Source organism: Peromyscus maniculatus, chromosome 23 (assembly GCF_049852395.1).
Source record: "Peromyscus maniculatus bairdii isolate BWxNUB_F1_BW_parent chromosome 23, HU_Pman_BW_mat_3.1, whole genome shotgun sequence".
NCBI classification, from domain to species: Eukaryota; Metazoa; Chordata; class Mammalia; order Rodentia; family Cricetidae; genus Peromyscus; species Peromyscus maniculatus.
The window spans coordinates 29,119,798-29,146,215 of NC_134874.1; the positions used below are offsets into that span (position 1 = coordinate 29,119,798).

The window sequence follows — 26,418 nt, forward strand, 5'->3', positions numbered from 1 at the left end:
CCTCTGCAGTACAAAATTGCCTACTATCCTCCAGTGAGAGGCTGGGAGTATGGCTCAGTTGTAAAGAACTTGCCAAGGCTTTGGCTTAGCAGTAGACCGATTACCTAGGAATCACTGATAGGAAGATAAAGACCTCACTCCTTGATATGACAGCTGCCAAGAATCCAGAGGAGATGGGGGAGGGTGGCTCAGGAGTAGCACTTGGGCATGGAACCTCAGTGAGGGCCCAGGAGTGTATGGCAGTGTTACAGCCCTGACTAGACTCCAGAGATGGGCTGGGGAGTGCCTCGGCGGTAGAGCACTGGCTTAGCGTGTTCCAGGACATCACTGATCCTCACCTTACAGGACCAGGCACACAAAGAGGAAGAGCAAAGTACAGGAAAAGAGAAAGTGGTCCCCATCCTACCTTTACAAGAAGCTTCAGGGAGGAACGGGGAGCACAGACGTACATGTGAAGGTCAGAAATAATCCCTGCTGTTGGTCCTCATCTCCCGCCTTGTATTGGGACAGTCTCTTCTCTCCCTCCCTTCCCTCCCCTCCTCGCCTCACCTCCGCCTCTCTCTTCTCTTCGCTGTTGTCCCTCACCCTGCCCACAGCACTAGCTAGCTGTCATGGTTCTAGGAATCATCCTACCACCATCTCCCATCTCCTAGTAGGATCCCTGGGATTACAGATGCACACCACCAAGGCTTACACTGGCTGTGCACATTTAAACTCGTGCCCTCACACCAGTGAGCGCAAATATTTTACCCACTGAGCTCTCTCTCCAGCCCCCACCAATACCACTTTAGATGCCCACTCACCCGGATGAGAGTACCCTGGGCATCTTTGCAGCCACACTGAGTTCTGAGCATACACTTGTCTTCATGCAGCACAAAGCCAGATTGGCAGACACAGCCCTCCTTACAGGTGGAGGGGGCTGTGGTGCTGGTGCCCATACACTGGCCTTCTGGGTCCGAGCAGGAAGCCAGACAAGAAGGTAGGCAGTTGGTGTAGCGGCTGTGGGCGGGGCAGTGCAGAGCTGGGGGAGAGAGTGTGGTTAATGGAGAGGAACACAGGGTCAAAGCAGGCTACAGGAACCAGACTAGGCAGAATGCTCAAGAGATAGTGGAGCTCCCCCTGTCTTTTGTTATCCATTCAGCCAACATTTACTGAGTGTGAACTTTGTGCCATAGCCTAAGGAAAAAAGTAAGAATGGATCTCTTGGGACTGGAGAGATGGCTCAGCAGTTAAGACTACTTGCTGTTCTTGTGGTAGACCCAAGACAAGTTGGTCTTGTTCAAAAAATGTCATGTAACTCAGGCTCCAGAGCATCTGGTGTCCTCTGTGGCCCCTGCATGAACTGACTCAGGTGCACATACTCACATACAGACACACCATTATACATGGAATTAAAAATAAAATCTTTAAAAAGAATACATCTTCCAAGATAATGTGAGACTGAGAACTAGCAGGCTAATACTGAGAAGGGACCCAGCCCAGCCACAGGTCCCCACAATCCATTCCCATTGTGGTACCTCTTACCCAGACCTCTTAGGCCTGGGGGACTAAGCTCCATCTTGCCCTGTCTCTGGGCTCTCCAGCCACATGCACTCCCTCCCCGCCTCCCCCGCGGCTCCCTTACTGATTTTGGCACAGTTACTGTTGCCATCCTCGGTGTCCTTGCAGTAGGTCTCCGAGGGACACTGGAAAGTCTGGCACTGGATGACCCCTCCCATGCAGGTACAGCTCTGGGTGCAGCCTCTGTTGATCCAGGTCTTGTCCGCCTGCAGAAGTCAAGGGACAGGAAGTGAGGGTGCTGTTAGAGAAAGACAGTCTTGCTTCCTGTCTGAGGGACTTACCCTTGCCTTCCCTGTCTGCAGGTTCTGTGTGTATTCATTTAACCAACTACAGATGGAAAGTCTATGGGAGAAGGTGCACTGGAGGCTGTGGACACAGGTCAGCGGTACAGTGCATGCCTAGAATCCTCCAGGAGGGGCTAATTATGATAGTGATAGAGGTCAGCCCTAGAGTCCTCAGCTGGGGGTTTGGGAGCACAGTTCTGATGTAGAACCCATGCCTCGAATCCTCCGTGATAAGTGGTAAAGAGGCAGTTGGCAGGGGTGTAGAGGTAGAACATTCGCCTAGAATCCCCCAAGAGGGTTAAGGGGTACGACTTAGAGGTACAGCAATTGTCTAGGATCCAACACTGAGGACTGAACTACAGCTCAGTTGTAAAGTAAGTACTTGACTAGAATTTCCCAAGAGGGGCTGAGGCCATGGCATGTTCTAGAACCTAATCAACCTTTATACTACAGGACTAGCCATAAAAACATAAGCATCCTAGGTGGAGAAAAGCAGAAGGAATGAAAAACGTGGCCCTCAATCTCACTTTTTACAAAAAAAAAAAAAAAAAGTATTTATGGGGTGTGTGTGGCAGGAACACATGTGTGTGTGGAGGTCAGAGGACAGTCTTGAACCCCGGTCCTCATCTTTCACTTCGTCCTGAGGCTGTCTCTTCTTCCCTTCCTCCCATGCCCTCTGCCCTGTCTCTGCTGCTGCTCTTCACTCCTGACCACCATGTCTAGGGATGACCACGTCCCTCTTTCCCATCTCCTACTAGGAGCCCTGGGATTACGGACACACCCCACCAAGATTCAAACTCAGGTTCTCAGCTCTTATCAGCAAATGTTTTACACTGAGCTGTTTCCTATCCCCCACCAACCCCACTTTCGATGTCCACTCACCGGGATGAGGACGCCCTGGGCATCTTTGCAGCCACACTCAATTCTGAGTATACACTTGTCGTTATATAGCACAAAGCCAGGTTGGCAGACACAGCCCTCCTTGCAGGTAGAGGGGGCTTTGGTGATGGCACCCTCACAGTGGGCATCAGGGTCGGAGCAGGAAGGTGGACAGGGGGGAAGGCAGGTGGTGTAGTAGCTGTGGGCCGGGCACTGCAGAGCTACAGGGAGGAGGAGACTGGAATTACTGGAGATGACCTAGAAGGCCCAAGTGAGCAAGCTACAGAAACCAGACAAGGGGGCTGGAGAGATGGCTCAGCCTTTAAAATTGCTTGCTGCTCTTATATGAAACTTGAATTCGGATCCGAGTATCCATGTAAGGTCCTCAATACCTCCTGTACCTCCACCTTCAGGGGATCCAGCATCTCTTCTGGCCTCCACATGCACTGCACTCAGGTGCATAAATACACACACAGGCACACCATTATACATGTCTTAAAGACATCTTTAAAAAGAATTTGGATCTGCCAAGTCAATTTAGAGACTAACAATGTAAAGACTAACCATGGGATCCAGCCCAGCCATAGGTTCTCACAATCCCTCCCCATGGTGGTACCCCCATCCCAGACCTTAATTAAAAGCCCAGAGGACTACCCTCCTTCTTCCCTTTCTGATCCCTCCAGCCACATGCACTCCCTCCCCACCTCCCCCGCGGCTCCCTTACTGATTTTGGTGCAGTTACTGTTGCCATCCTCCATGTCCTTGCAGTAAGTGTCTGGGGGACACTGGAACTCCTTGCACTGGATGGCCCCTCCTGAGCAGGTACAGCTCTGGGTGCAGCCTCTGTTGATCCAGGTCTTGTCTGCCTGCAGAAGTCAAGGGGGAGAAAGGAAGTCAGGACAGAGGGACTGGTTAGAAGGAAAGAGCCTCCCTTCCTGTCTGAAGGGCTGACCTTGGCCTCCCTATCAGCAGGATCTGAACCTATCCTAAGCATGGAAGGAAAAGACTTGGGGGAATGCACCTGTGACAATGGACACAGCTTAGTGGTATGGCTTGTGCCTAGAGTCCTCCACTGAGGAGCTGACAGTGTGGCGCAGTGTTAGAGCTTAAGCCTAGAATCCTCTGCTGGTGGCTTGGGAGCATGGCTCAGATACAGAAATTCTGCCTAGGATCCTCAGTGATGGTGGCTGGAGAAGGCCGAGCTCAGCTGTAGAGCACTTGCCGAGAATCCTCCAGTGATGGGCTAGGGGTCTGGCTCATGGTAGAGCATCTGCTAAGATTCCCCAGTGGGGTGTGGGGAGTGTGGTTCAGTGGCAGAGCTCAGCCCAGTCCTCAAGGGAGGGCTAGGTAGTGTGACCAAGTCTCATGTCTCCTGACCAGAATGTCCCTGGAGGGAACAGGGGCATGGCTCAGCAGAGGAGCACTTGCCTAACCTTTATCCATTCAAAGCAGGGGAAAAGAGGAAGTAGCCCTCAATCCCAGCTGGTTTTCTTGTTTGTTTTTGCTTTGTTTGAGTCGGTCTCAATCTGTAGCCCTGGCTGTCCTGGAACTCACTTTGTAGATCTAGTTAGTCAAGACTCACAGGATCTGCCTGCCTCTGCCTCTGCTTCTTGAGTGCTTGGCTAAAGGGGTGTGTCATCTGCCCGGTGCAACCTCAGGTTTTAGAACGCGCGCGTGTGTGCGCGCGTGTGTGCGTGCATGTGCGTGTGCGTGTGCGTGTGTGTTCTTTGGCATGCCTGTAAATAGGAGTGCATGAATATGAATATGTGGAGACAGAGGAAAAACCTCAGGTACTGGTTCTCACCTTCCACTTTTTACCGGACAGTGGTTTTTTTTCTCTCTCTCTTTCCCTCATTGTTCACTGCTGCCCACACAAGACTAGCTAGCCCTTAAGTTTCTGGGAATTCTCCTGTCCCTGGCCCCCCCACATCCCAGTAGGAGCCCCTGGACTAGAGACAGGCTAACAAGGTTTACGTGGGTTGTAGGGATTCAAACTCAGGTTCTCATACTGTCAGAGCAAATGTTTTATACACTGAGCTATTTCCCATCCCCTACCAACCCCACTTTAGACGCCCACTCACTGAGATGACAACACCCTGGGCATCTTTGCAGCCACACTGAATTTTGAGCACACACTTGTCGTTATATAGCAGATAGCCAGGTTGACAGACGCAGCCTTCTTTGCAGGTGGAGGGAACGTTATGGCTGGTGCCACTACAGAGGCCTTCTGGGTCCCAGCAGGACGGCAGGCAGGAAGGTAGGCAGTTGGTGAGTAGGCTGTGGGCGGGGCACTGCAGAGCTTTCGGATGGAGAGAGTGGGTTAGTGGAGAGGGAGAGAATGGGGCAAGGAAGCAGGGAAACCCCCACTACGCCAAACAACCCAAGACCTGGGGGAAATTTCTTTCCCTTTGTTATTTCTTTAGCATACATTTACTGGGCATGGGGGATACACCACGTTCCGAGGAAAGAAGAGTGGGTCTTGGACTGGAGAGAGAGTGTTTAACTCAGTAGTTAACACTGCTTGCTGCTCTTGTAGAACATCTGAGTTCAGTGCCCAGCACCCAGGGTGAGTGGCTCACAATACGCTGTAATTCCAGCTCCAGGGGATCCAGCACACACACACACACACACACACACACACACACGCACGCACACGCACGCGCACGCGCACGCGCACGCGCACGCGCACGCGCACGTGCATTCACACATATACTCACACACACACTCACATACTCACACAGTCTCACATACACTCATACACACTCACACACACAGACTCATACACACACACACACATTCACAAACACACATACACCTTTAAAAAGAAGGCGGCAAGCAAAAAGGATGAGGAAGGTCTCCCAAGTCTGTGTGGAAAACTAACAGCTGAGAAAGCATCCTTGAGAAAGGATGTGGCCCAGCCATGGGTCCCCAGAACCCCTTCCCACTGTGGTACCCCACACTCTCAGAATGCCCTTCTCTGGCTCCTTTACCCAGGAGCACACCTCCTCAACCTTCCCCACGGCCCCCTTACTGATTTTGGTGCAGTTACTGTTGCCATCATTGGTGTCATGGCAATAGGTCCCTGAGGGACACCGGAAATTCTGGCACTGGATGGCCCCTCCCGTGCAGGCACAGCTCTGGGTGCAGCCTCTGGAGGTCCAGGTCTTGCCTGCCTGCAGAAGCCGTGGGAAGAGAAAGGGAGTGGGGACTTGGCAGGGTGTTCTGAAAAGACAGTTCACAGCCTGGATGAATTATCCACACACTCCACCCATCTACTGAGTCAGCCATGCCCAGGTGGAAGACGTCTGATTTAAAAACCGCATTCAGGGATTGGGGAGATGACAGAACACCTTTTTCTTAGATTTATTTATTTATTATGTATACAGGGTTCTGCCTGCATGTGTCCCTGCAGGCCAGAGGAGGGCGCCAGATCTCATTACAGATGGTTGTGAGCCACCATGTGGGTGCTGGGAACTGAACTCAGGACCTCTGGAAGAACAGTCAGTGTTCCTAACCTCTGAGCCATCTTTCCAGCCTGAGATGATTGAACATTTAAGAGCACTTTCTGTACTTTTTTTTTTTTTTTTGGTTTTTCAAGACAGGGTTTCTCTGTGTAGCTTTGCGTCTTTCCTGGATCTCTGTAGACCAGGCTGGCCTCGAACTCACAAAGATCCGCCTGCCTCTGCCTCCCAAGTGCTGGGATTAAAGGCGTGTGCCACCACCACCTGGCTTTCTGCACTTTTATAGCATTCAAGTTTAGACTCCGGCACCCACACTGGGATCCTCAAAACCATCTATAGCTCTAGTCCCAGGTATCTGATGTCTTTTCTTAGCCTCTCCAGGCATGTGTACTCACACGGCACACATTCACACAGACACTCAGATATACACATAATAAAATTGATAAAATTTTTTTTTGTTCATTGCATTTGGTGCTGGTGGATGTGGTTCCTCGGTAGAAGGTCTGTTAGAACCCCCCAGTGAGGAGTTGAGGGCAAGGCTCCGCAGTGGATTGCTTTCCTGGAACCCTCAAATGGGTGACTGCTGTGTGGTAGAGTTAGATTGCTTTCCTGAAACCTCACAGGTGACTTACACTTCGGAGTACTAGTCGACCGAGTGCCAGGCCCTGATCAACGTTCACACTCCAGCACCAGCCATTCAGATATGAGCATCCCAGGCTCAGAGAAGCAGAGGGAAGGAGAAAGGGGACCCCAAGCCCACTCTCCACACCCACTCACCGGGATGAAGATACCCTGAGTGTCTTTGCAGCCACACTGAATTCTGGGTATACACTTGTCCTCATTCAACACAAAGCCTGGATGACAGACACAGCCCTCCTTGCAGCTGGAGGGGGCTTTGGTGCTGACGTCCTCACAGTGGCCATCCGGGTTGGAGCAGGAAGGCGGACAGGGGGGGAGGCAGGCTGTGAACTGGCTGTGGGCCGGGCACTGCAGAGCTGTCGTGTGGAGGGAGAGGGGGGTCAGTGGAGAGGCCCTGGGGAGCTTGAGGAAGCAGAGGCTGCAGGAACCAGAGGAGATGGACTGTTCAAGAGAACTTGAACGTAGGTTTCTTTGTTTTTGTTTTTCCCCCCAAAACCACTTACTGGCCACAGCCTGTGCACCAAGCCCCTAGGAAAGAAAGTAAGAAGAATGGATCTTCTAAGGTATTGTGGGGTGCTAACCATGGAGAGACCAAGACTGAGAAAGTACCCAACCCCAGAGTACCAGTCCCCAGAATCTCTCCTCACTGTTAGCCCTTACCCTGACCCCAAGGCCCAGGGACTAAGCTCCTGCCTGCCTGCCCCTGGTCTCCAGGCACGCGCACCCTCCCCACCTTCCCCGCGGCTCCCTTACTGATTTTGGTGCAGTTACTGTTGCCATCCTCCATGTCGCTGCAGAAAGTCCCCGAGGGACACTGGAACTCCCTGCAGTGGATGACCCCTCCCACACAGGTACAGGTTTGTGAACAGCCTCTGTTGATCCAGGTCTTGTCCGCCTGCAGAAGCCCCAGGAATGAAACCGAAGTGAGGGCAGGTGGGCTGGTCAGAGGGCAACAGCCTCGTCTCTGAAGTGCTGACCTTTGCCCTTGCTATCTACAGCTCTCACATCTAGTCCGTCCATCAGTCATTGATGGGAAATTTGGGGGAGGGGAATGACCTGTGTGGCAGGCAGAGCACTGCCCAGATCCCCATCCAAGTGCTTACAACTCAGTGGTACCCGTCTGTCCTCCAGTCGTCCCCTGACGGCCTGGGAGCACAGCGCAGTCCAGACAGCTTCTGACTACATAAGTCTCCTAGTAGGGGTCTGGCTCTGGAGGTTCAGCTACAGAGCATTTGTCTAGTATGTCCCAGGACCTGCCCAGCCTCCGCACTCCAAGGCAACCACGTGTATAGACAGGTGTACGAAACAGAAGAAAAGAGCAAGTCACCCCAACCCCACGGTTGAAAACAATCTTTTTCTGTGTGGGTGAGTGTATTTGTGTGCGTGGGACTGGGGCACATGTATCTGTGGGGGTCAGAGGACAATCTCCTTCCACTTCGTACTGAGACAACACCCCTCCCCCTCTCCCTTTCTCTTTTTTCTCTTGTCTTCCTCCACTAGGCACACAGGACTAGCCAGCCCTCCAGTTTCTAGGGATTCTCTTGTCTCTACCTCCCACCTCCCAGTAGGAGCCCTGGATTACAGGCACGGGCCACGCAGGCAGCCAGGTTACATGGGTTGTGGAGATTCAATCTCAGGTCCTCATTTTTTTCTGTATGTATTTTACACACTAAGCCAACTCCCCATCCCTCCCCATCCCACTCACTGGGATGAGAGCGCCCTGGGCGTCTTTGCAGTCACACAGAATTCTGAGCATACACTTGTCTTCATGCAGCACAAAGCCATCTCGACAGACACAGCCCTCCTTACAGGTGGAGGGGGCTGTGGTGCTGGTGCCCTCACAGAGGCCTTCTGGGTCCCAGCAGGAAGGCAGACAAGAAGGTAGGCAGCTGGTGTAGCGGCTGTGGGCGGGGCACTGCAGAGCTATGGGGAGAGAGAGCTGAGTTAGTGGAAAAGATTAGAGGGCTCAAGAAGCAGGGGCTACAGAAACCACAGGGGCCGGAATGACCAACAGAGCTTTGAGGGGTTCGGCCTCTCTTGTATTATTCATTCAGCCAACATTTATTGAGCATGGGATGTGTGCCAAGTCCCAAAGTAATAAAACGGATCTCCCAAGTCAACATGGGAGGCTAACCATGGAGAGGCTAATGCCGAGAAGGGGCCCAGCTGAGTGGTGGGACCCCAGAATCTCTCTCCTCTACCCCTCACCTCAAAGGCCCAGGGAACTACACCCCTTCTTGCCCTGTCTGGGACCACACCCCTCCACCTCCCCCATGGTGGCTCCCTCACTTATGTTGACACAGTCACTGGTGTCACCCTTGCCACCGTCCTGGCAGTAGGTCTCTGGGGGGCACTGGAAAGTCTGGCACTGGATGACCCCTCCCATGCAGGTACAGCTCCGGGAACAGCCTCTGGAGATCCAGGTCTTGCCTGCCTGAAGAAGCCAAGAGAAAAGAAAGAAGTGAGAAAGGAGGGGCTGGTTTAAGGGGGAGCCTCACCCACTGGAGGGCTTCAGTCTGCCCTCCCTGTCTGTCATTCAGAATCCAGTGTTATCAACCACAGGTGGAAAACGTTTGGAAAAAGAAAAAGGAAGACCGCTACATCTTGTCAGGATGTGGTGGTGAATGCCTCTAATCCAAGAACTTGGGAAGCAGAAGCAGGCAGATGTCTGAGTTCAAGGACAGCCAGGACTACTTAGTGAGATTCTGTCTCAAAAAACAAAAACAGCTGAGCAGTTGTGGCGCATGCCTTTAATCCCAGCACTCAGGAGGCAGAGGCAGGCGGATCTCTGTGAGTTCGAGGCCAGCCTGGTCTACAAAGCAAGTTCCAGGACAGCCAGAGCTATACTGATAAATCCTGTCTAGAAAAACCAAAAAAAGTTTAAGACAAACAAACAAAAGAGCAAATGCTGCATCTGGGACTGGCAGTACAGTTCAGGGGTGCAGTGCTTGCCTAGACTTCCTGTGGAGGACTAGAGTACGGCTCATCCCTAGACTATCTATCGATAATCCCTACTGAAGGGCTGGGGAATGGTTCATGGTAGAGCTGAGGCCTAGAATCTCCCAAAGGGAGCCTGGAGTGTAGGTCAGCCACAGAGCACTAGAGTAAGGCCCAACTGACAGGCAAGGGTGAGAGGTGGTGGTGGGGCATGTACTAGAGGCAGAACACCTGCCTAGAATCCCCAGTGAGGGGCTGGGGTGTGGCTCAGTGGTAGAGCCCCTGCCTAGAATCCCCCAGTGAGGGGCTGGGGTGTGGCTCAGTGGTAGAGCCCCTGCCTAGAATCCCCCAGCAATACTGAGGTACTGCTTAGCAGTAGAGCACCTACCTAGAATCCTCCAGTGAGGGGATAGAGGTGTGGCACCTTGGTAGTGAGCCTGCCTAGCCTATGGCAGGCCCTGACCAACCAAGGAAGGACATCCCAGGTGGAGAGAGGCAGAAGAAATTGGAAAGTGGCCACCAAACCTATTTTTAAAAATATTTTTTATGTGTTTGTGTATGTTTGTGTGGGAGAGTGACTGGAGAAGTACTTATCCATCAAGGCCAGAGGACAGTCTCTAGTTTTGACTCTTACCTTCTATTTTTTTTTTTTTTTTCGAGACAGGGTTTCTCTGTGTAGCTTTGCGCCTTTCCTGGAGCTCACTTGGTAGCCCAGGCTGGCCTCGAACTCACAGAGATCCGCCTGCCTCTGCCTCTCGAGTGCTGGGATTAAAGGCGTGCGCCACCACCGCCCGGCTACCTTCTATTTTGTATTGAGATAGTTCGCCCCCAACACACACACACACACACACACACCTCTGCTGCTGTTGTTCTCCACAAGACTAGCTAGCTCCCACTTTCTGAAGATTCTCCTGTCTCTCATCTACCAGTAGGAGCACCGTATAAGAACTAGGACAGCATCGCATGTGGGCGTGGTCATTCGAACCCACTTCTCACACTTGCAGTGTGGTGGCTGTTCTCAGTTGTCAGCTTGACTACATCTGGAATGAACTAAAACCCAAATGACTGGGCACACCTGTGAGGGATTTATTTTTTTCTTAATTAAATCATTTGAAGTGGATCTTCTAATCTGATCTCTGGGGTGGGAAGATCCACCTTTAATCTAGGCTATACCTTCTGCTGGCAGCCTAGATAAGACATTAAGACATGGGAAAAAGAAGTTTGTTCTCTCTCTCTCTCTCTCTCTCTCTCTCTCTCTCTCTCTCTCTCTCTCTCTCTCTCTGCTTGCTTTCACTGGCAAATCCAGTCCTTCACTGGCATTAGAGCCTACTTCTTTGGGATTCTAGTGTATACTGAAGACCAGCTGAGACATCTAACCTCACAGACTGAACAACTACTGGATTCTTGGACCTTCCACTTATAGGCAGCCATTGTTGGATTAGACTTACATAAGCCTGTAAGACTTTTAGTGTAAATCATTGACTAATACACACAGCAAGAGAGTTACCCACTGAGCCCTCTCAAACCTATTCTCTATACTAACTCACCAGGATGAGGATGCCCTGGGTGTCTTGGCAGCCACACTCAATTCTGGGTATACACTTGTCGTCATGCAGCACATAGTCATGTTGGCAGACACAGCCCTCCTCACAGGTAGAGGGGGCTTTGGTGACGGCACCCTCACAGTGGGCGTCTGGGTCCAGGCAGGAAGGCTGACAGGAGGGCAGGCAGTCGGTGTACTGGCTGTGGGCTGGGCACTGCAGAGCTGGGGGACGGAAGGAGAGCGGGGTTAGTGGAGAGAACAGAGGCAGACCATAGCGACCAGGCTGGGCATGACGACCAGGAGGGCTTGGGGCTTTTCTTCCCTTCGTGATTCACTCAGCAAACCTTTACTGACCACAGGCTGTGTGCCGAGGCTTCAAAGAGGAGTGAGCTGAGGACATGGGGCGTTCAGGGCCCCAGCCAAGCTGTGGGTCCCCAGAAGCTGTCATCTCCGTGGTACCTGCCTATGCCCGAGCTTTATCCCCAGGGAACTAAGCTCCATCTTGCCCTGCGTCTCCTCCCCCCCCCCCCCCCCCCCCCCCCCCCCCCCCCCCCCCCCGGCCAGGAGCGCACCCTCCCCACCTCCCCATGACCCCTTACTGATTTTGGCGCAGTGACTGCTGCCATCATCACTGTCCTTGCAGTAGGTCCCTGGGGAACACTGGAAAGTCTGGCAGTGGATAACGCCTCCCGTGCAGGTACAGCTCTGGGTGCAGCCCCTAGAAGTCCAGGTCTTGCCTGCCTGCAGAAGCCACAGGAAGAGGAAGGAAGTGATAACCAAAGACCACGTCTAAGGAGACAGTCTCACCTCCCGTGAAAGGGACTTACATTTGTTCTCAGAGTCTGCAGTTTCCATATCTACTCCATCAACCAACCACAGAAATATTTGAAAAACCACTGCAGAGATACAGTAAAGGGGTACTGTGTCTGCCTAGAATCCCTCAGTGAGGAGCTGAGGAGTGGCTCAGTGTTAGAGCACCTGCCTAGAATCCTCCTTAATAGGGGACTAGGACCATGATTCATAAATGGAGCTCCTGATCAGAAATCTAGCAATGGGTAAGGGTGAAAAGCAATGGGTGTGTATTAAAGATGAGTACATTTTAGCAATGGGATGTTGCTCATCAGTAAAACACTAGCCTAGAATCTTCTAGTGAGGGAATGGGAGAGGGTAGCTGGGTGGTAGATCGCCTGCCTAGCCTGTGGCAGGCCCTGACCAACCTTCACACTCTGGAGCCAGCCATAAGGCAGGAACAATCTCAGAGAGAAGCAGAGGGAATGAGAAAGTGGCCACCAACCGAACTTAAAAAACAAAACAAAAAGCCAGGTAGTGGTGGTGAACATCTTTAATTCCAGCACTCAGGAGGCAGAGGCAGGCAGATCTCTGTGAGTTCGAGGCCAGCCTGGTCTACAAAGCAAGTTCCAGGACATCCAGGGCTGTTACACAGAGAAACCCTGTCTCAAAAATCCAAAACAAAACAAAACTTTTTTCTGTGTGTTTGTGTGTGGTCCTGGGAAGTGTTTACCTACAGACGTCAGAGACATTTCTATTGTTAGTTCTTGCTTTCTGCTCGTATTGAGACAGGGTCTCGGTCTCTCTCTCTCTCTCTCTCTCTCTCTCTCTCTCTCTCTCTCTCTCTCTGTCTCTCTCTCTCTCTCTCTGCAGGCTCTTTCCTGTTACTGTTCAGTTGCTATCCACACAAGACTAACACAAGAACCTGGGGCTTCTCCTGTCTTGTCTCTGTTCTCACAGTAGAAGCACTAGGGTTACCCACATGGGCTATTTACACCCATCTCATATGGGTTGTGGTCATTTGAACCCAGGTCCTCACACTTACACAGCAAGTTATTTACCCACTGAGCCATCTCCTGGCACCCCAAATCCTACCTTCAACACCAACTCACCGGGATGAAGACACCCTGGGTGTCTTGGCAGCCACACTCAATTCTGAGCACACACTTGTCTTTATCCAACACATAGCCCGGTTGACAGATGCAGCCCTTCCTGCAGGTAGAGGGGGCTGTGGTGACGGCACCCTCACAGTGGGCATCTGGGTCCGAGCAGGAAGGTGGGCAGGGGGGAAGGCAGTTGGTGTACTGGCTGTGGGCCGGGCACTGGAAAGCTGTGGGGTTGAGGAGAAGGAGTGAGTAGAGAGAATAGAGGGGCCACAGATACATAAACCACGTGAGCTTGGGGCTTCCCCCCAATTGTGCTTTCAGCAAACACTTACTGACTGCAGATTGTTTGCCAAGGCTGAGAGAAGCAAGTATGAAGAATGGAAGGAAGTGACGGTTAGAATTCTTAGACCCTCCCCCGGCTACATGACCACACATGTGCTGTCCAGTAGCCAAGCAAGATGCTTAGTCATCCTAGGGCCTTACGTCCTACGTAATCCGTGCGCTGTGTGATCACACAATCTGCATGCACTGTGGTCACGTAACCTGTGCGCATGCATGGCATAGAGAGCAAGCCCATAATCACATGTGTGTGGGGAGACCTACAAAAGCAGGTTCCACCTATTCCCCCCCTCTCTTCCTGCACAGTCATTCCATAGGCCTATGCACACCCCTTCTATTCCTCTCCCTTAATAAACTCTTATAGTGGGTTTTGTTATGCCTTGTGGCTTTTCTCTCATGGTAAACAGTGCCACTTATAAATAACAGTGACCATTTAGAAACTAACCTGAGAAAGGATCTAGTCCAACATAGGTCCTCAGAATCTTTTCTGACTACGGGGGCTCTTAGCCCTGAGCTTTAATGCCCAGAGGACCGAGACCCTCCTCGCCCCCTCTGTCTTCTCCTTCCTTGAGCGCACCCTCCCCACCTTCCCTGTGCCCCCTTACTGATTTTGACACAGTCACTGCTGCCGTCCTCGTCCTTGCAGTGAGTCCCCGAGGGACACTGGAAATCCCGGCACCTGATGGCCCCTCTCATACAGGTACAGCTCTGGGTACAGCCTGTGGACATCCAAGTCTTGCCTGCCTGCAGAAGCCAGGAGATGAGAAAGAAGTGGAGACTGAGAGGATGCTCTAGAGAGCCAGGTTTAGCCTCATGCCTGAAGGGTTTATTTGTGCTCTCCTTATATTCAAGCTCCATATCTATTCAATCAACCAAGTGCCAGTAGAAAATATCTGATTTAAAAATGGCATTTGGGGCTGCAGGTTTCTGTCCAGAGACAGAAAGCCTGAGTAGACTTCCCCAGTGAAAGTCTAGGGTGTGGCTGAGCAGTACATTGCTTGCCTAGAATCCCATCAAGCAGGGGGTGCTGCATGGCTCAGAGTCAGAAGGCTTGCCTAGAATCCAGGAGTAGGATGCTGGAACATTTGCCTACTGTATACCAGGCCCTGAGGACACAGGTCTACACATTACAGGGCCAGCCATACAGACAGAACATTCCAAGCAGTGAGAAAGAAGCAGAGGGAAGAGGAAAGGGGCCCCAAGCCCACTCTCCACACCCACTCACTGGGATGAAGGCACCCTGGGTGTCTTTGCAGCCACACTGGATTCTGGGTACACACTTGTCCTTTTCAAGCACAAAGCCAGGGAGGCAGAGGCAGCCTTCTTTGCAGGCGGAGGGGAGGTTGGGGCTGCTGCCCTTGCAGTGGCCATCAGGGTCGGAGCAGGAAGGCGGACAGGGGGGAAGGCAGTTGGTGTAGAGGCTGTGGGCCGGGCACTGCAGAGCTGGGGGAGGAGGAGGAGAGTTGGGTTACTGGAGAGGAACAGAGGGGCCCAAGGAAGCAGAAACGACAGAAACCAGACTGGGCTGGGACGAACAGAGCCGAGCGCATTTTCATTCTTTTGTTATTATTCACTTAGCAACCATTTACTGAGTGTGGTCTGTGTGCCAAGCCCCCAGGGAAGAAGAAGATGGATCTCCCAAGCTCATGTGGGAGACTCACCATGGAGAGATCTAAACTGAAAAGGAACAGCCCAGCCGTGCATCCCCAGAATCCCTCTCCACCGCGACATGTCCTGTCCTCCGCCCCCTAGGCCAGGAGACCCTCCAGTCACGTGCACACCCTCCCCGCCTTCCCCGCGGCTCCCTTACTGATTTTGACACAGTTACTGCTGCCGTCCTCGTTGTCCTGGCACTGAGCCCCCAAGGGACACTGGAAATTCTGGCACTCGATGGCCCCTCCAATGCAGACACAGTTCTGGGTACAGCTGCTGGAGATCCAGTTCTTGCCTTCCTGCAGAAGCCAGGGGCAGAGAGACACAGTGACGGGGAGGACTGCTTCTGGGGAAACAGCCCCCCTGTTGAGGGGCGTGTCCTTTCAGTCCACTAAGTCAATAAACCACGGGTGTAAAAACAGAAAAAAACAATTGCATCTGAGGCTGAGTGAAGAGCCCCTGTGTGCAGTCCCCATCAAGTGCTGGGGACACAGGTCAGAGGCAGAGCACTTGCGTAGCCTGCACCAGACCGGACCAACTTTCCTGCTCCAGGGCCCTTCACAGAGAGACGGGACGGCAAGGAGAAAGTGGCCCCATCCCACTCTCCATGCCACTTACCGGGACGAAGACACCCTGGGCATCCTTGCAGCCACAGTGAGTTTTGAGCACACACTTGTCATTGTTCAGCACGTAGCCCGGTTGACAAATGCAGCCCTCCCTGCAAGTGGCAGGGACTTTATGGCCAGAGCCCTCACAGCGGCTGTCCGGGTCCAAGCAGGAAGGTGGACAAGAGGGAAGGCAGTTTGTGTAGTGACTGTGAGCTGGGCATTCCAGAGCTGTGGCACAGAGGGAGATTAGCATCAGTTAAGAGGGCCAGAAGGGCCCGAGGACGCAAAGGCTGCAGAAACCAGGGTGGGTTAAATCATCAACATAACTCGCCCCCCCCTTTATTCATTCAACATTGACTGAGTATAGCCTGTGTGCTTAGCTCTGAATAAATAAATAAATAAATAAATAAATAAATAAATAAATAAGTAAATAAATGGGGTTCTGTTAAACCAATGTGGGAACTTACCCAGGTCAGTCAGCAATAACAAAGTGACCTTTGTCCTCCTCAGTCCTCCTGCACTTACTAGCTGAGGACACGGAGTTGAGTACCAGGTATGACGGGGCCACAGGGCAGGGAGAGGAACTGTCAAGGAACTTTAAATGGTCCTTAAGGAAACAGCTATGCGTTGTGCCTCATAGCTGTTCTATCGGCACTTGGAGGACAGAGGCAGGAGGATCCAGAATCAGGGCTATCCTTGACTACATAAGAGAGTTTAAAAACAGAGAGAGATGGGGCTGAAGAGATTTCCCAGACAATAAAGATGTGTGCCACCCAGCCTGAGGATCTGAGTTGGATTTCTGGGATCCACACAGTGAAATAGAGAATTAACTCCCAAAAGTTGTCCTCTGACCTCCATGTGTGTTGTTACATGCATGCACACATGCCCGTGCATGTGCATACACACCACACACACACACACACTGAATAAATGACGTAATAAACAAAGCAAGACAGAGAGTGAGCAAACGTAGTAACACTGTGTTCATGGGTAGGGAGAGGCAGCAATGTGCTGTTCCCATTAGTCATCCCTCGGTTAATCACCTTGCTCTTTCCCCAGCCCCTCACTGAGAGACTCCAGGCAATCAGTCCACCCCTGAGCTATACTCCTGGCCTGGCTGACTTAGCATGCACATTATATCGTATATCATGAGCCATGTAGAGAGGGTTGAAAGTATACTGGATGGTGTACACAGGTTCTATGCAGACTCTGTGCTATTTTATGAAAGGGACTTAAGCATTCTCAGATGTTGCTACCCTTGGGGTTCTTGAATCCAATCAGACGGACGCTGTTGATATGGACAATTAATAATACTAAAAAGTTTTAATCATCCTTTGCTTTGCATTTTAAGATATCTGCTGTGGGATGTTCTGTATGGCAAATGTGTTGCTCTGATTGGTCAATAAATAAAACACTGATTGGCCCGTGGCTAGGCAGGAAGTATAGGCGGGACTAATAGTGAGGAGAAAAGAAAGAACAGGAAGGCAGAAGGAGTCACTGCCAGCCACCGCCAGGACAAGCAGCATGTGAAGAGGCCGGTAAGCTATGAGCCACATGGCAAGGTATAGATTTATGAAAATGGATTAATTTAAGCTATAAGAACAGTTAGTAAGAAACCTGCCATGGCCATACAGTTTGTATGCAATATAAGTCTCTGTGTTTACTTGGTTGGGTCTGAGCGGCTGTGGGACTGGTGGGTGACAAAGATTTGCCCTGACTGTGGGCAAGGCAGGAAAACTCTAGCTACAGATATCTGTGGCCGGGTGGTGGTGGCACATGACTTTAATCCCAGCACTTGGGAGGCAGAGCCAGGCAGATCTCTGTGAGTTCTAGGCCAGTCTGGTTTATAGAGCGAGATCCAGGAAAGGCGCCAAAGTTACACAGAGAAACCCTGTCTTGGAACCAAAGCAAAACAAAACAAAAAAGATATCGGTGTATGTGTGTGGGCATCCATTTGCATGTATGCATGTGTGTTTGTGGTATGTGTGTGTCTGTGTAATGTGTGTAAGGGTGCTCACAGAGGCCAGAAGAAGGTATTGGATCCCCTGGAGATGGAGTTACAGGGGTTTATGAGCCACCTGATGTAGATGTTGGAGACTGAACTTGAGTCCTCTACAAGAGCATTGAACTGCTGAGTCAGCTTTCCAGTCCCATGTTTTAAGAATTGACAGGTTCTTAAGCCGGGCGGTGGTGGCACACGTCTTTAATCCCAGCACTCGGGAGGCAGAGCCAGGTGGATCTCTGTGAGTTCGAGGCCAGCCTGGGCTACCAAGAACAGTTAGTACTTGCATAAAAGGCGCAAAGCTACGCAGAGAAACCCTGTCTTGAAAAACCACAAAAAAAAAAAAAAAAAGAAAGAAAGAATTGACAGGTTATTGATTTACACCGAGGGTTACACAACTGTAAAGATTCTAACAGTATTCTCTCCTCCTAAGTCATCTCTCCAGCCTTAGTGTTGGTTTGTTTAGTGACACAGCTGAGTCAGGCTTGGCGGTGCAGGAGGAACAGAAGTGCAAGGCCGTGCTTGGCGAGCTGCCTAGGGAGTCTGCGGCCAGGCCGGGTGGACGACTGTAAGGAATCAGTGCTCTCCAGACACAACAGGGTATTTGCACACATGAAACCACAGTGGCTGTTCAGCATGCACAAGTTCAAGCCCCACAAAATCTCGGCATGGGGAAAGGAAATGGCGTGACCCCCACCCCTAGCTGAAGAGCTACTGGCAGCCATGATCTGCTGGAGACAGCGTCTGCTTTCTTTACAGATGTGGCTCCTGGAAGGTGGACTGCACTCCAGTGGATGCCTATACACCCAAAGTAAATAAAGAGCACAAAATGACGCAATTGTGTTAAAAAAAAAGTCATAAAGTTGAGTGGGTAGGTAGACCTGCGTGAGTTGGGGTAGGGGGCAAATATGATAACAATATAGTGTATAAAATTCTCAAAGAATTAATAATAATAACTGACACGACACTAAGGATGTGTGGAAGAGCCATAGGAGTCATATTATTTTCATTTATCTAAAATTACATATAGTAATATAGGTGTATGTGTATAAATGTATAGTTTAAATGAAATGTGTCCCTTGAGCTGACAATGCTCCCCACAGGAGCAATAGACTAACCAAAACCCCAGTGTCAGGTGTGAGAAATCCCTTTGAAGTTGTTGGTCAGAGATATCCAAAAGACTCCCCAAAAACTAGGCTGCTGTCCTTGGTTGCCCTCCAAAGGTAAAGGTAAATCCTTTGGTTGAAGACCCATGCACTCTGAATACAGTCCTCCAGGATCCTGAGGAGCTGAGCTGGATCCTGTCCCACAGCCTCCTCTCCAGGACAAGCTTTCATTGTCCCAACAGGTGCTGTTACAGTTTCAAAGGAAGGAAACAACGTGAATCACAACACTGACCCTAGGGGGGCAACAGTGGCACTTCTACCTCAGTAACAGCCAAGAGCTGTCTGTGTGGACTTCAGGCCCGCAGAAAAGAATCTACCGCTTTACTAGAAGAATAATTGTAAACTGCACTCTAAATAAGTATCCTTATATCCACAGATATACATAGCTCTCACCCCTCACCAAAGAAACGTCTCCTGTAATAGATGGAGACCGTCTGCATCACAACTCCTGCAGCTAAGGCTCAGGGACACTGAAGAAGAGGGGGAGCCAAAGGACTGTAGAGCCAGAGGACCAGGAATCTGCTGGGAACAGGAACGCTTCACTCATGATGCTCCAACAAAACAGCTGCCTAAACGAGCCCTGCACAAGCACACACAGCACCAATAGACACACTAACACAGAAGGGGGGTCTCACGGGGCCCCAGCCCGAGACCAAGACTCCAGGCAATTTAGGAGTGCTGAGAGCGGGGAAAACAGTCTTCCCCAGAGATGAGCCCCTAACTGATTATCCAATACCAATTGGTCAGCCATTAATTCACGCGCGCGCGTGCGTGCCTGTGTGTATGTGTTTATGTGTGTGTAGCACTAAGTGGACTAAGTAAGTTGCATTTATATTTTTATTGTAACAATGACAAAGAAAAAGAAGCCACAAAATTTGAGGGAACAGGGGCACGGGACATGGAAAGGATGTAAGGGAGAAAAGGGACATGGGAAAATGATGGAATTATAGATTCATGTTTTAAAGAGACAAAAGAATGCCAGGCATAGTGGTGTACATCTTTAACCCTAGTGCCGGGGAGGCAGAGCCAGGAGGATCTCTGTGAGTTCGAGGCCAGCCTGGTCTACAGAGTGAGTTCCAGGACAGCCAGGGCTACACAGTGAGACCCTGTCTCAAAAAAGCCAAATGTTCAAAATTCTTCATAGTTCAAGTTCTGAAATCTCAAAAAGCAAAACTTATAGTGAAAAAAAAAGCAAAAATTGTTGTAGAATAATCTTTTTTGTACACTGTGAAGAGGTGTCTTTGCCAAGGCACTTTCTGATTGGTTTAATAAAGGGCTGAATGACCAATGGCTTGGCAGACAGAGAGAAAAGAGGAGGAGATGAATCTAGGTGTGGGAGGACACCGGAGGACACCGAGAGGAAACAAGAGGTGCAAGATGGAAGAGAGGTAAAAAGCCATGAGGCAAAAATGGAGATTAATATAATGGGTTAATTTAAGTTATAAGTTACTGAGACAAGGCTAAGCTATAAGCTGAGCTACTGTAATTAGTAATTAGTCTCTGAGTCATTTATTGTGAGCTGGGGGCCCAAAGAAAAATCCATCTACAAAAACCAGAAAAGAACTATGGAAGTCTCCAGACGTCTAGGGATGTGGATCAGTTGGCAGACCGTGAAGCCCTGGGTTCTATCCTAGCTCATCATAAACCAGGCATGGTGGTGCACATCTGTAGTCCCAGTACTCTGCTGGTGGAGGCAGGAGGATTACGAGTTCCAAGTCATCCTTGGGACGTAGCAAGTTCAGGACTAAACTGTGCTATAAGAGACCCTGTCTCATCCTCCTCAATATATAAAAAGAAGGCACCCACTCTGACCTGGAGGGGCAAAGAACTTTCCAGGGTTGATATGAAGATGTACATTGTGTGGGGAAATGAAGGTTTTTTTTTTTTTGGTGTGAGCTACATGGAGATGACAGAGGTAACAGAGCCAAGACAGTCTTCAGGGTCTTAAAGTCATAGCACAGAATTTAACCTTAACTGCCAAGGCAGCAACCAGGCAGGACAGTGATGCCTTCCCCTTTGGAAGAACAGCATTGGCAGGAGAGATGAAAACCAGAGAGCAGTTAGAGATGCAGCTCAGTGATCGATTGCTTATCTATCATGAGAAAAGCCCTAGGTTTCACCCCAATAGTACAACTTAATTTATAAAATTCTTGTATTAGCTGGACTGGCTGGAGATTTATCAGTCTATAAGCACTTTCCCACAAGCATGAAGACCCAAACCCAATCCCCAGAGCCCATGTGAAAAGCCAGGCATGGTGGAGAGTGCTTGTAACTCCAGTGCCAGGGAGACAGAGACAGAGGACCACTGGGGCTCGCCAACCAGCCTAGCCTTGGTAGCAGAGATCCTACTGAGAGACCCTGTCTCAGAAAACAGAGTGGAGCTTAAGAGACAGCACAGTTGGTAAAGTGTTTGCCATCCAAGCCTAAGGACCCTGTTTCTTCTCCAGCACTCATATAAAAACTCAGGCATGGTGGCATGCACCTATAATTTCAGTGCTGGAGGCAGAGACAGGCAGATCTGCTGGCCAGCCATTCTAGCCTGTAACTGAGCTCCAGGTTAGGTGAGAGACCTTATTTCAAAACATAAGGTAGGGAGGCTAGAGAGATGGTGGGTGGGTGAGAGCACTTACTGCTCTTCCAGATTCTTCTCAGCAGCCCCATCAGGTGGCTCTTAACCCACCTAAGGTACTGGCACATACATGCATACACATACACACACACACACACACACACAAATAATTTTTTTTCTAAAAATAAGGCACAGCCAGGTGTGGTAGTGAATTCTTTAGTCTCAGTACTCTGAAGGCAGAGTCAGAGGCAGGCATATCTCTGTGAGTTCAAGGACAGCCTGGCCTACATAGGAAGTTCTGGGAACCAGGGCTACATAGGAAGATTCTGTCTTTAAAAAAAATTAAAAAGGTAGAGAACAACCAAGAAAGATGCGTGATGTCAAAATCTGGCCTTCATAGACATGTTTACACATCCAATACACATATATCACCCTCAACACACACACAGAATAAGGTAGATGGCTATAATGAACACCACCTAAGGGTGACTTCTAGTCTCCATGTGCACATGCATATGCCACTAAACACACACACACACACACACACACACACACACACACACACACTTTTAAGTTATAGTGGAACACACCTATTACCCTGTGTTCGGGAGGCAGAGGCAGGAGGACCTGAGTTTGAGGCCAGCCTAAGCTACAGAGAGATACATGGGGAGAAGCGGGGTTGGGGGCAGCGTGGGCTGACTATGGGGAGACTCACCGCAGAAGCTGCTGTTCCTCCAGATGGGCGGCTTGAGCCCGTGGTTCTGGCAGGCGTCCTCGAAGGACTGCAGAGCCTCACAGAGGGCACGGAAGAGCTCTTTGAACTCACAGAAGTTTTTCATACATCCCAGAAGGAAGGGCTTGAGGGGTACCCGGGCGGCACACTGGGCCCAGGCAGAACTCTGGAGGGCAGCCTGGCAGTATGCCAGGGCTTTCTCGAAGTCAATGACCTTGCACTTTCCATTCATGATCTCCTGCTGCTCCACTTGGAGGCTCTGCTCTTCCATGTTCTGGCAACTAGAATGGGAAGAGCAAGGGCTCAGAAGAGCTGGGCGTGGCGGTACATACCTGTGATCCCGGGGCTTGGAACGGGAAGGTGGGAGGATCAGAAGTTCAAAGGTGAGGCTGGTGGGGCAGTTCAGCAGGTGAAGCACTTGCCACCAAGCCTCAGAGCCCGAGTTTGATCCCTGGAACCTACATAATGGGAAGGGAAAGAATGGACCCATGCACATTGTCCTGTGACCTCCACACATGCAACATGGTGCGTGTGCACACACACAAACACAACGCATAAAATTAAAAGACAATGTTTTAAGTTGCTCAAGGAGGCTGGAGAGATGACTCAGTGCTTAAGAATTTGTTGCTCTTGCAGAAGTTCCTAGCACCCACAGGAAAGTTTACAAGCATACATAACTCCAGTTTCAGGGGATCCAATGCCCTCTTCTGATCACAATGGGCACCAGGAACGCATATGGTGCATATAAACACATACATGCAAAATACTCATACACATGAAATACAATAGATAAATCTGGAAAAAAAAAGTTGCTGGGCTGTGGTGGTGCCCGCCTCTGATCCCAGCACTTGGGAGGCAGAGGCAGGCAGATCTTTGTGAGTCCCAAGACATCCTGGTCTACAGATTGAATTCCAGGACAGCCAGGGCTACAAAAACAAACCCTGACTCAAAGCAAACAAACAAAAAAAGTTAGTTGTTCAAGGTCATCTTGAACTACAGGTGAGTTTGAGACTGTCGTGGAATACGTAAGATTCTGCCTTAAAGACACACACACACACACACACACACACACACACACACACACACACACCATATATACACAATAACAATAAATAAAATGAAGGTTGGAATATAGTTCCAGGGTAGGGCCCTTGCCTAGCATGTCTGAGGCCCCCTGTACTGCAAAAACATAAGAAAGAAGCTGAGTGCGGTGGTACATGCTCGCAATTCCAGCACTCAGGAGGCAATGCAATGAACTCATTGGTGAGTTCAAGGCTAAGCTGGTCAATCTATTAAGTCCCAGGCCAGCCAGGGCTACACAATGAGACCCTGTCTCGAAAGAGTGGAAGGGAAAAGGGAGGGAGAGGGGAATGGAAGAAAGGAGAGAAGGAAAGAGGAAAAGGAGAGGCAGGCAGGCAAGCAGAACAGGCGGCCAGACTTAGAGGACCATTACTTGGGGTCGATGTCCTTATCTTTCCAGCTCTCCATGAACTCCGCCTCCTCATAAGCTAGTTCATCACTGGATGTCATGAGTTCATCCTCTTCTTCGCTATTGAAATTCCCGCATACCCCGCAGACCTGGGAAGGCAGAGGGGAGTGGGTTTTCAGTGCTAAGGGGGCAGAGAGGGGTACATATTTTCTTTCTTCTTTTTCGGTGCTGGGGATGAAAGCCAGGGCTTTGGGCAGGTATTCTACCACTGAGCTATGGCCCTCACTGCCTTTTCATTGTTTTAATTTTTATTCTTTGGAAACAGAGTCTTCTGTAGCCTAGGCTGGCCTCAAACTTGATCAGCAGCTGAGGATGACCTTAAATTATTGCTCTTTCTGCCTCCAACTCCTTTGTACCACCACATACAGGTTATGCCCTGCAGGGATGGAACCCAGGGCTTCCTGGATAGGCTCTCTTCCAAAAGAAGCAAAACCTGTGCCTTCTAATTTTTGACACACGGTCTCTCTGGGTAGCATGGAACGTGCTACCCTCCTTCCTTAGCCTCTCGAGTGCCAACACGCCAGGAGCTCAGGGCCTTTTTCATTAATGCATACTTGCCATCCCTACATGAAAAGGGACGCCTTCTTCCTCTATGCTGGGGAATGACCTATTTGGTGTGGTAGAATGGGGTGCCACTCTATCCCCCAAAAGATCACCTCTCCACCAACACAGCCAAGTGTTTTCCTTCTCACCTTTTCATTAGAGGATGCAGGAATTTTGATATCTAAGAAACTGTTGCTCTCAAATTTGACTTGAACTTCGTCCTTAATTGTGACAATGGTATAGACGTCTTCAGTCGTGATGCTGACTCCTGGGATCTGGGTCGTGGCAGGAAGGGTGACTGGCGTGTTATTGATCTGAAGAGGAAGACAGAACCGTGAATGGATGAAACCAGAGGCCTCTCCTTCCGGGTTCCTTCCTCCTTCCCAGCCACTGTCCCCAGCTCACCAGGACTAAATGGTCTCTCTGCAGAATGACTCGGAAGTTGAAGATGTCAATGTACAGCTGATAGACACTGAAAGTCTTGATTTTACTGTGGGTGTCCCTGCTAGTCTTGGCACTGATCGTGAAGAAAGGCAGGTTCATGTTGGGGTGGCACACTTTGACCATGATGTAAGTACATGTGTCTTGGATAGGATGGCTATGGCCATCAAAGCTCACAATCTGAGAATCCTCTGAGATGTGACACTCTGCCATCTCTGTGAAGAAAGAGGTGGCTGAAGGATCATTCCAAGATCCCTGGGACAGGCCACCCTTCTCTGCCTGGTCCAGGCCAGAGAGAACCAAGAGAGAGGAGGACCACATTTAAGAAAAGAATCAAATCTGAGGATCTGCTGACATAAGGCATGAGGGTAGGTAGGAAGGGTGTGACTCACACAGTTAGGGGCTCATCATATGTCATGTGTGATAGTTTGAATGTGAGTGGCCCCCCCATAATCTCATAGGGAGTGGCACCATTAGGAGGTATGGCCTTGTTGGAGGAAGTGTATCACTGTGGGGGTGGGCTTTGAGGTCTCCTTTGCTCAAGCTACGTTCAGTGTGACAGACATTTCCTGTTGTATGCAGATCAAGATGTAGAACTCTCAGCTCCTTCTCCAGCGCCATGTCTGCCTGCATGCCACCCACTATGAAGCTAATGGACTAAATCTCTGAACTGTAAGCCAGACCAATTAAATGCTTTCCTTTATAAGACTTGTCCTAGTCATGGTGTCTCTCCACAGCAACGGAAACCCTAAGACACCATGGGAGAGCCGGTGTGGGGCCAGTGAGATGACTAGAAGGTAAGGACACTTGCAGGTAAGCCTGAAAACCTGGGTTTGAGTCCCAGAACCCCCAATGGTGGGAGAACTGATTGACATAAGCTGTCCTCCATAGGCACAAGGTGCATGCCCACTTCCCCACACAAAATAAATAAATGTATTTTTTTTTTTTAAAGAAAAAGCTAGGTATGGTGGTACATGCCTGTAATCCCAATACTTGGTAAGTAGACACAGGAAGATCAGGAGTTCAAGGCCAGCCTAGGGTGGGGGTGAGGGGATGGCAGTTTGAGTTCTGCCACAAGTCCTTCAGGTACAGCCAGGCTATGTCGGACTCCAGAACATCAGGGGTGAGGAAAGCTGCTCCTAGTGACTTGCAGCAGAGCCCAGCTCACCTGCAGCACAGCGCAGCAGCCCATCCTGGCGCAAGCACACTTGGTTGGCCTCACAGGCCGTGCTGCTGCAGGTGACATTGCTGTGGACGGAGCATGTGCAGAGGGTGGTGCAGGTCTTCTCTGTGTACCAGCTCTCCCCCAACTGTGGGGCATGGCCATCATCAGCAGAGCCAATAGGAAACTTGGAAACTGGAGATGGGTGGAGCCCTCCCCAACCCAGAAGGGTAACTGCATTTGGTCCCTTCCCTTCCCCCATCTTTCTCCCTTCCTTCCCTCCCTCCTTCCCTTCTCCCTTCTCTTTCCTCCCCTCCCCCTTCCTTCTTTTTCTCCCTTCTCCTCCTTCCTCCCACACTTCTGTTTTCCTTCTATCTGTCCATCTATCTTTTCTTTGAGACAGGATCTATGAAGCCCAAGCTGCCCTTGAGCTCAGACCCTTCTGCCTCAGCCTTCCAAGTATTGAGATCACAGGTGTGCACCCCACACCTGGGTCTCTTCCAAGTATTGAGATC

At 50.5% G+C, this 26,418-nt stretch overlaps 1 protein-coding gene across 8 annotated transcripts in view; it reads right to left on the reverse strand.

The window, feature by feature from the left end:
* Zan (zonadhesin) overlaps nucleotides 1-26,418 on the reverse strand; it is a 103,696-nt gene that overhangs the window by 39,603 nt on the left and 37,675 nt on the right. For 6 of the 8 annotated variants that reach the window (XM_076560847.1, XM_076560850.1, XM_076560848.1 and 3 more), the window contains exons 30-51: nucleotides 25,910-26,051; nucleotides 24,706-24,956; nucleotides 24,450-24,614; nucleotides 23,722-23,846; nucleotides 22,251-22,549; nucleotides 15,809-16,026; nucleotides 15,348-15,489; nucleotides 14,763-14,980; nucleotides 14,143-14,281; nucleotides 13,205-13,422; nucleotides 11,903-12,044; nucleotides 11,308-11,525; nucleotides 9,113-9,257; nucleotides 8,529-8,746; nucleotides 7,577-7,718; nucleotides 6,962-7,179; nucleotides 5,755-5,896; nucleotides 4,805-5,022; nucleotides 3,448-3,589; nucleotides 2,727-2,944; nucleotides 1,625-1,766; nucleotides 804-1,021 (exon numbers count right to left, since the gene is read on the reverse strand). In XM_076560847.1, coding sequence (XP_076416962.1) covers nucleotides 804-1,021; nucleotides 1,625-1,766; nucleotides 2,727-2,944; nucleotides 3,448-3,589; nucleotides 4,805-5,022; nucleotides 5,755-5,896; nucleotides 6,962-7,179; nucleotides 7,577-7,718; nucleotides 8,529-8,746; nucleotides 9,113-9,257; nucleotides 11,308-11,525; nucleotides 11,903-12,044; nucleotides 13,205-13,422; nucleotides 14,143-14,281; nucleotides 14,763-14,980; nucleotides 15,348-15,489; nucleotides 15,809-16,026; nucleotides 22,251-22,549; nucleotides 23,722-23,846; nucleotides 24,450-24,614; nucleotides 24,706-24,956; nucleotides 25,910-26,051 — 4,080 coding nt within the window. The remainder of the gene's footprint in view (nucleotides 1-803; nucleotides 1,022-1,624; nucleotides 1,767-2,726; nucleotides 2,945-3,447; nucleotides 3,590-4,804; nucleotides 5,023-5,754; nucleotides 5,897-6,961; nucleotides 7,180-7,576; nucleotides 7,719-8,528; nucleotides 8,747-9,112; nucleotides 9,258-11,307; nucleotides 11,526-11,902; nucleotides 12,045-13,204; nucleotides 13,423-14,142; nucleotides 14,282-14,762; nucleotides 14,981-15,347; nucleotides 15,490-15,808; nucleotides 16,027-22,250; nucleotides 22,550-23,721; nucleotides 23,847-24,449; nucleotides 24,615-24,705; nucleotides 24,957-25,909; nucleotides 26,052-26,418) is intronic. The other 2 variants (XM_076560846.1, XM_076560845.1) reach the window with 2 other exon arrangements.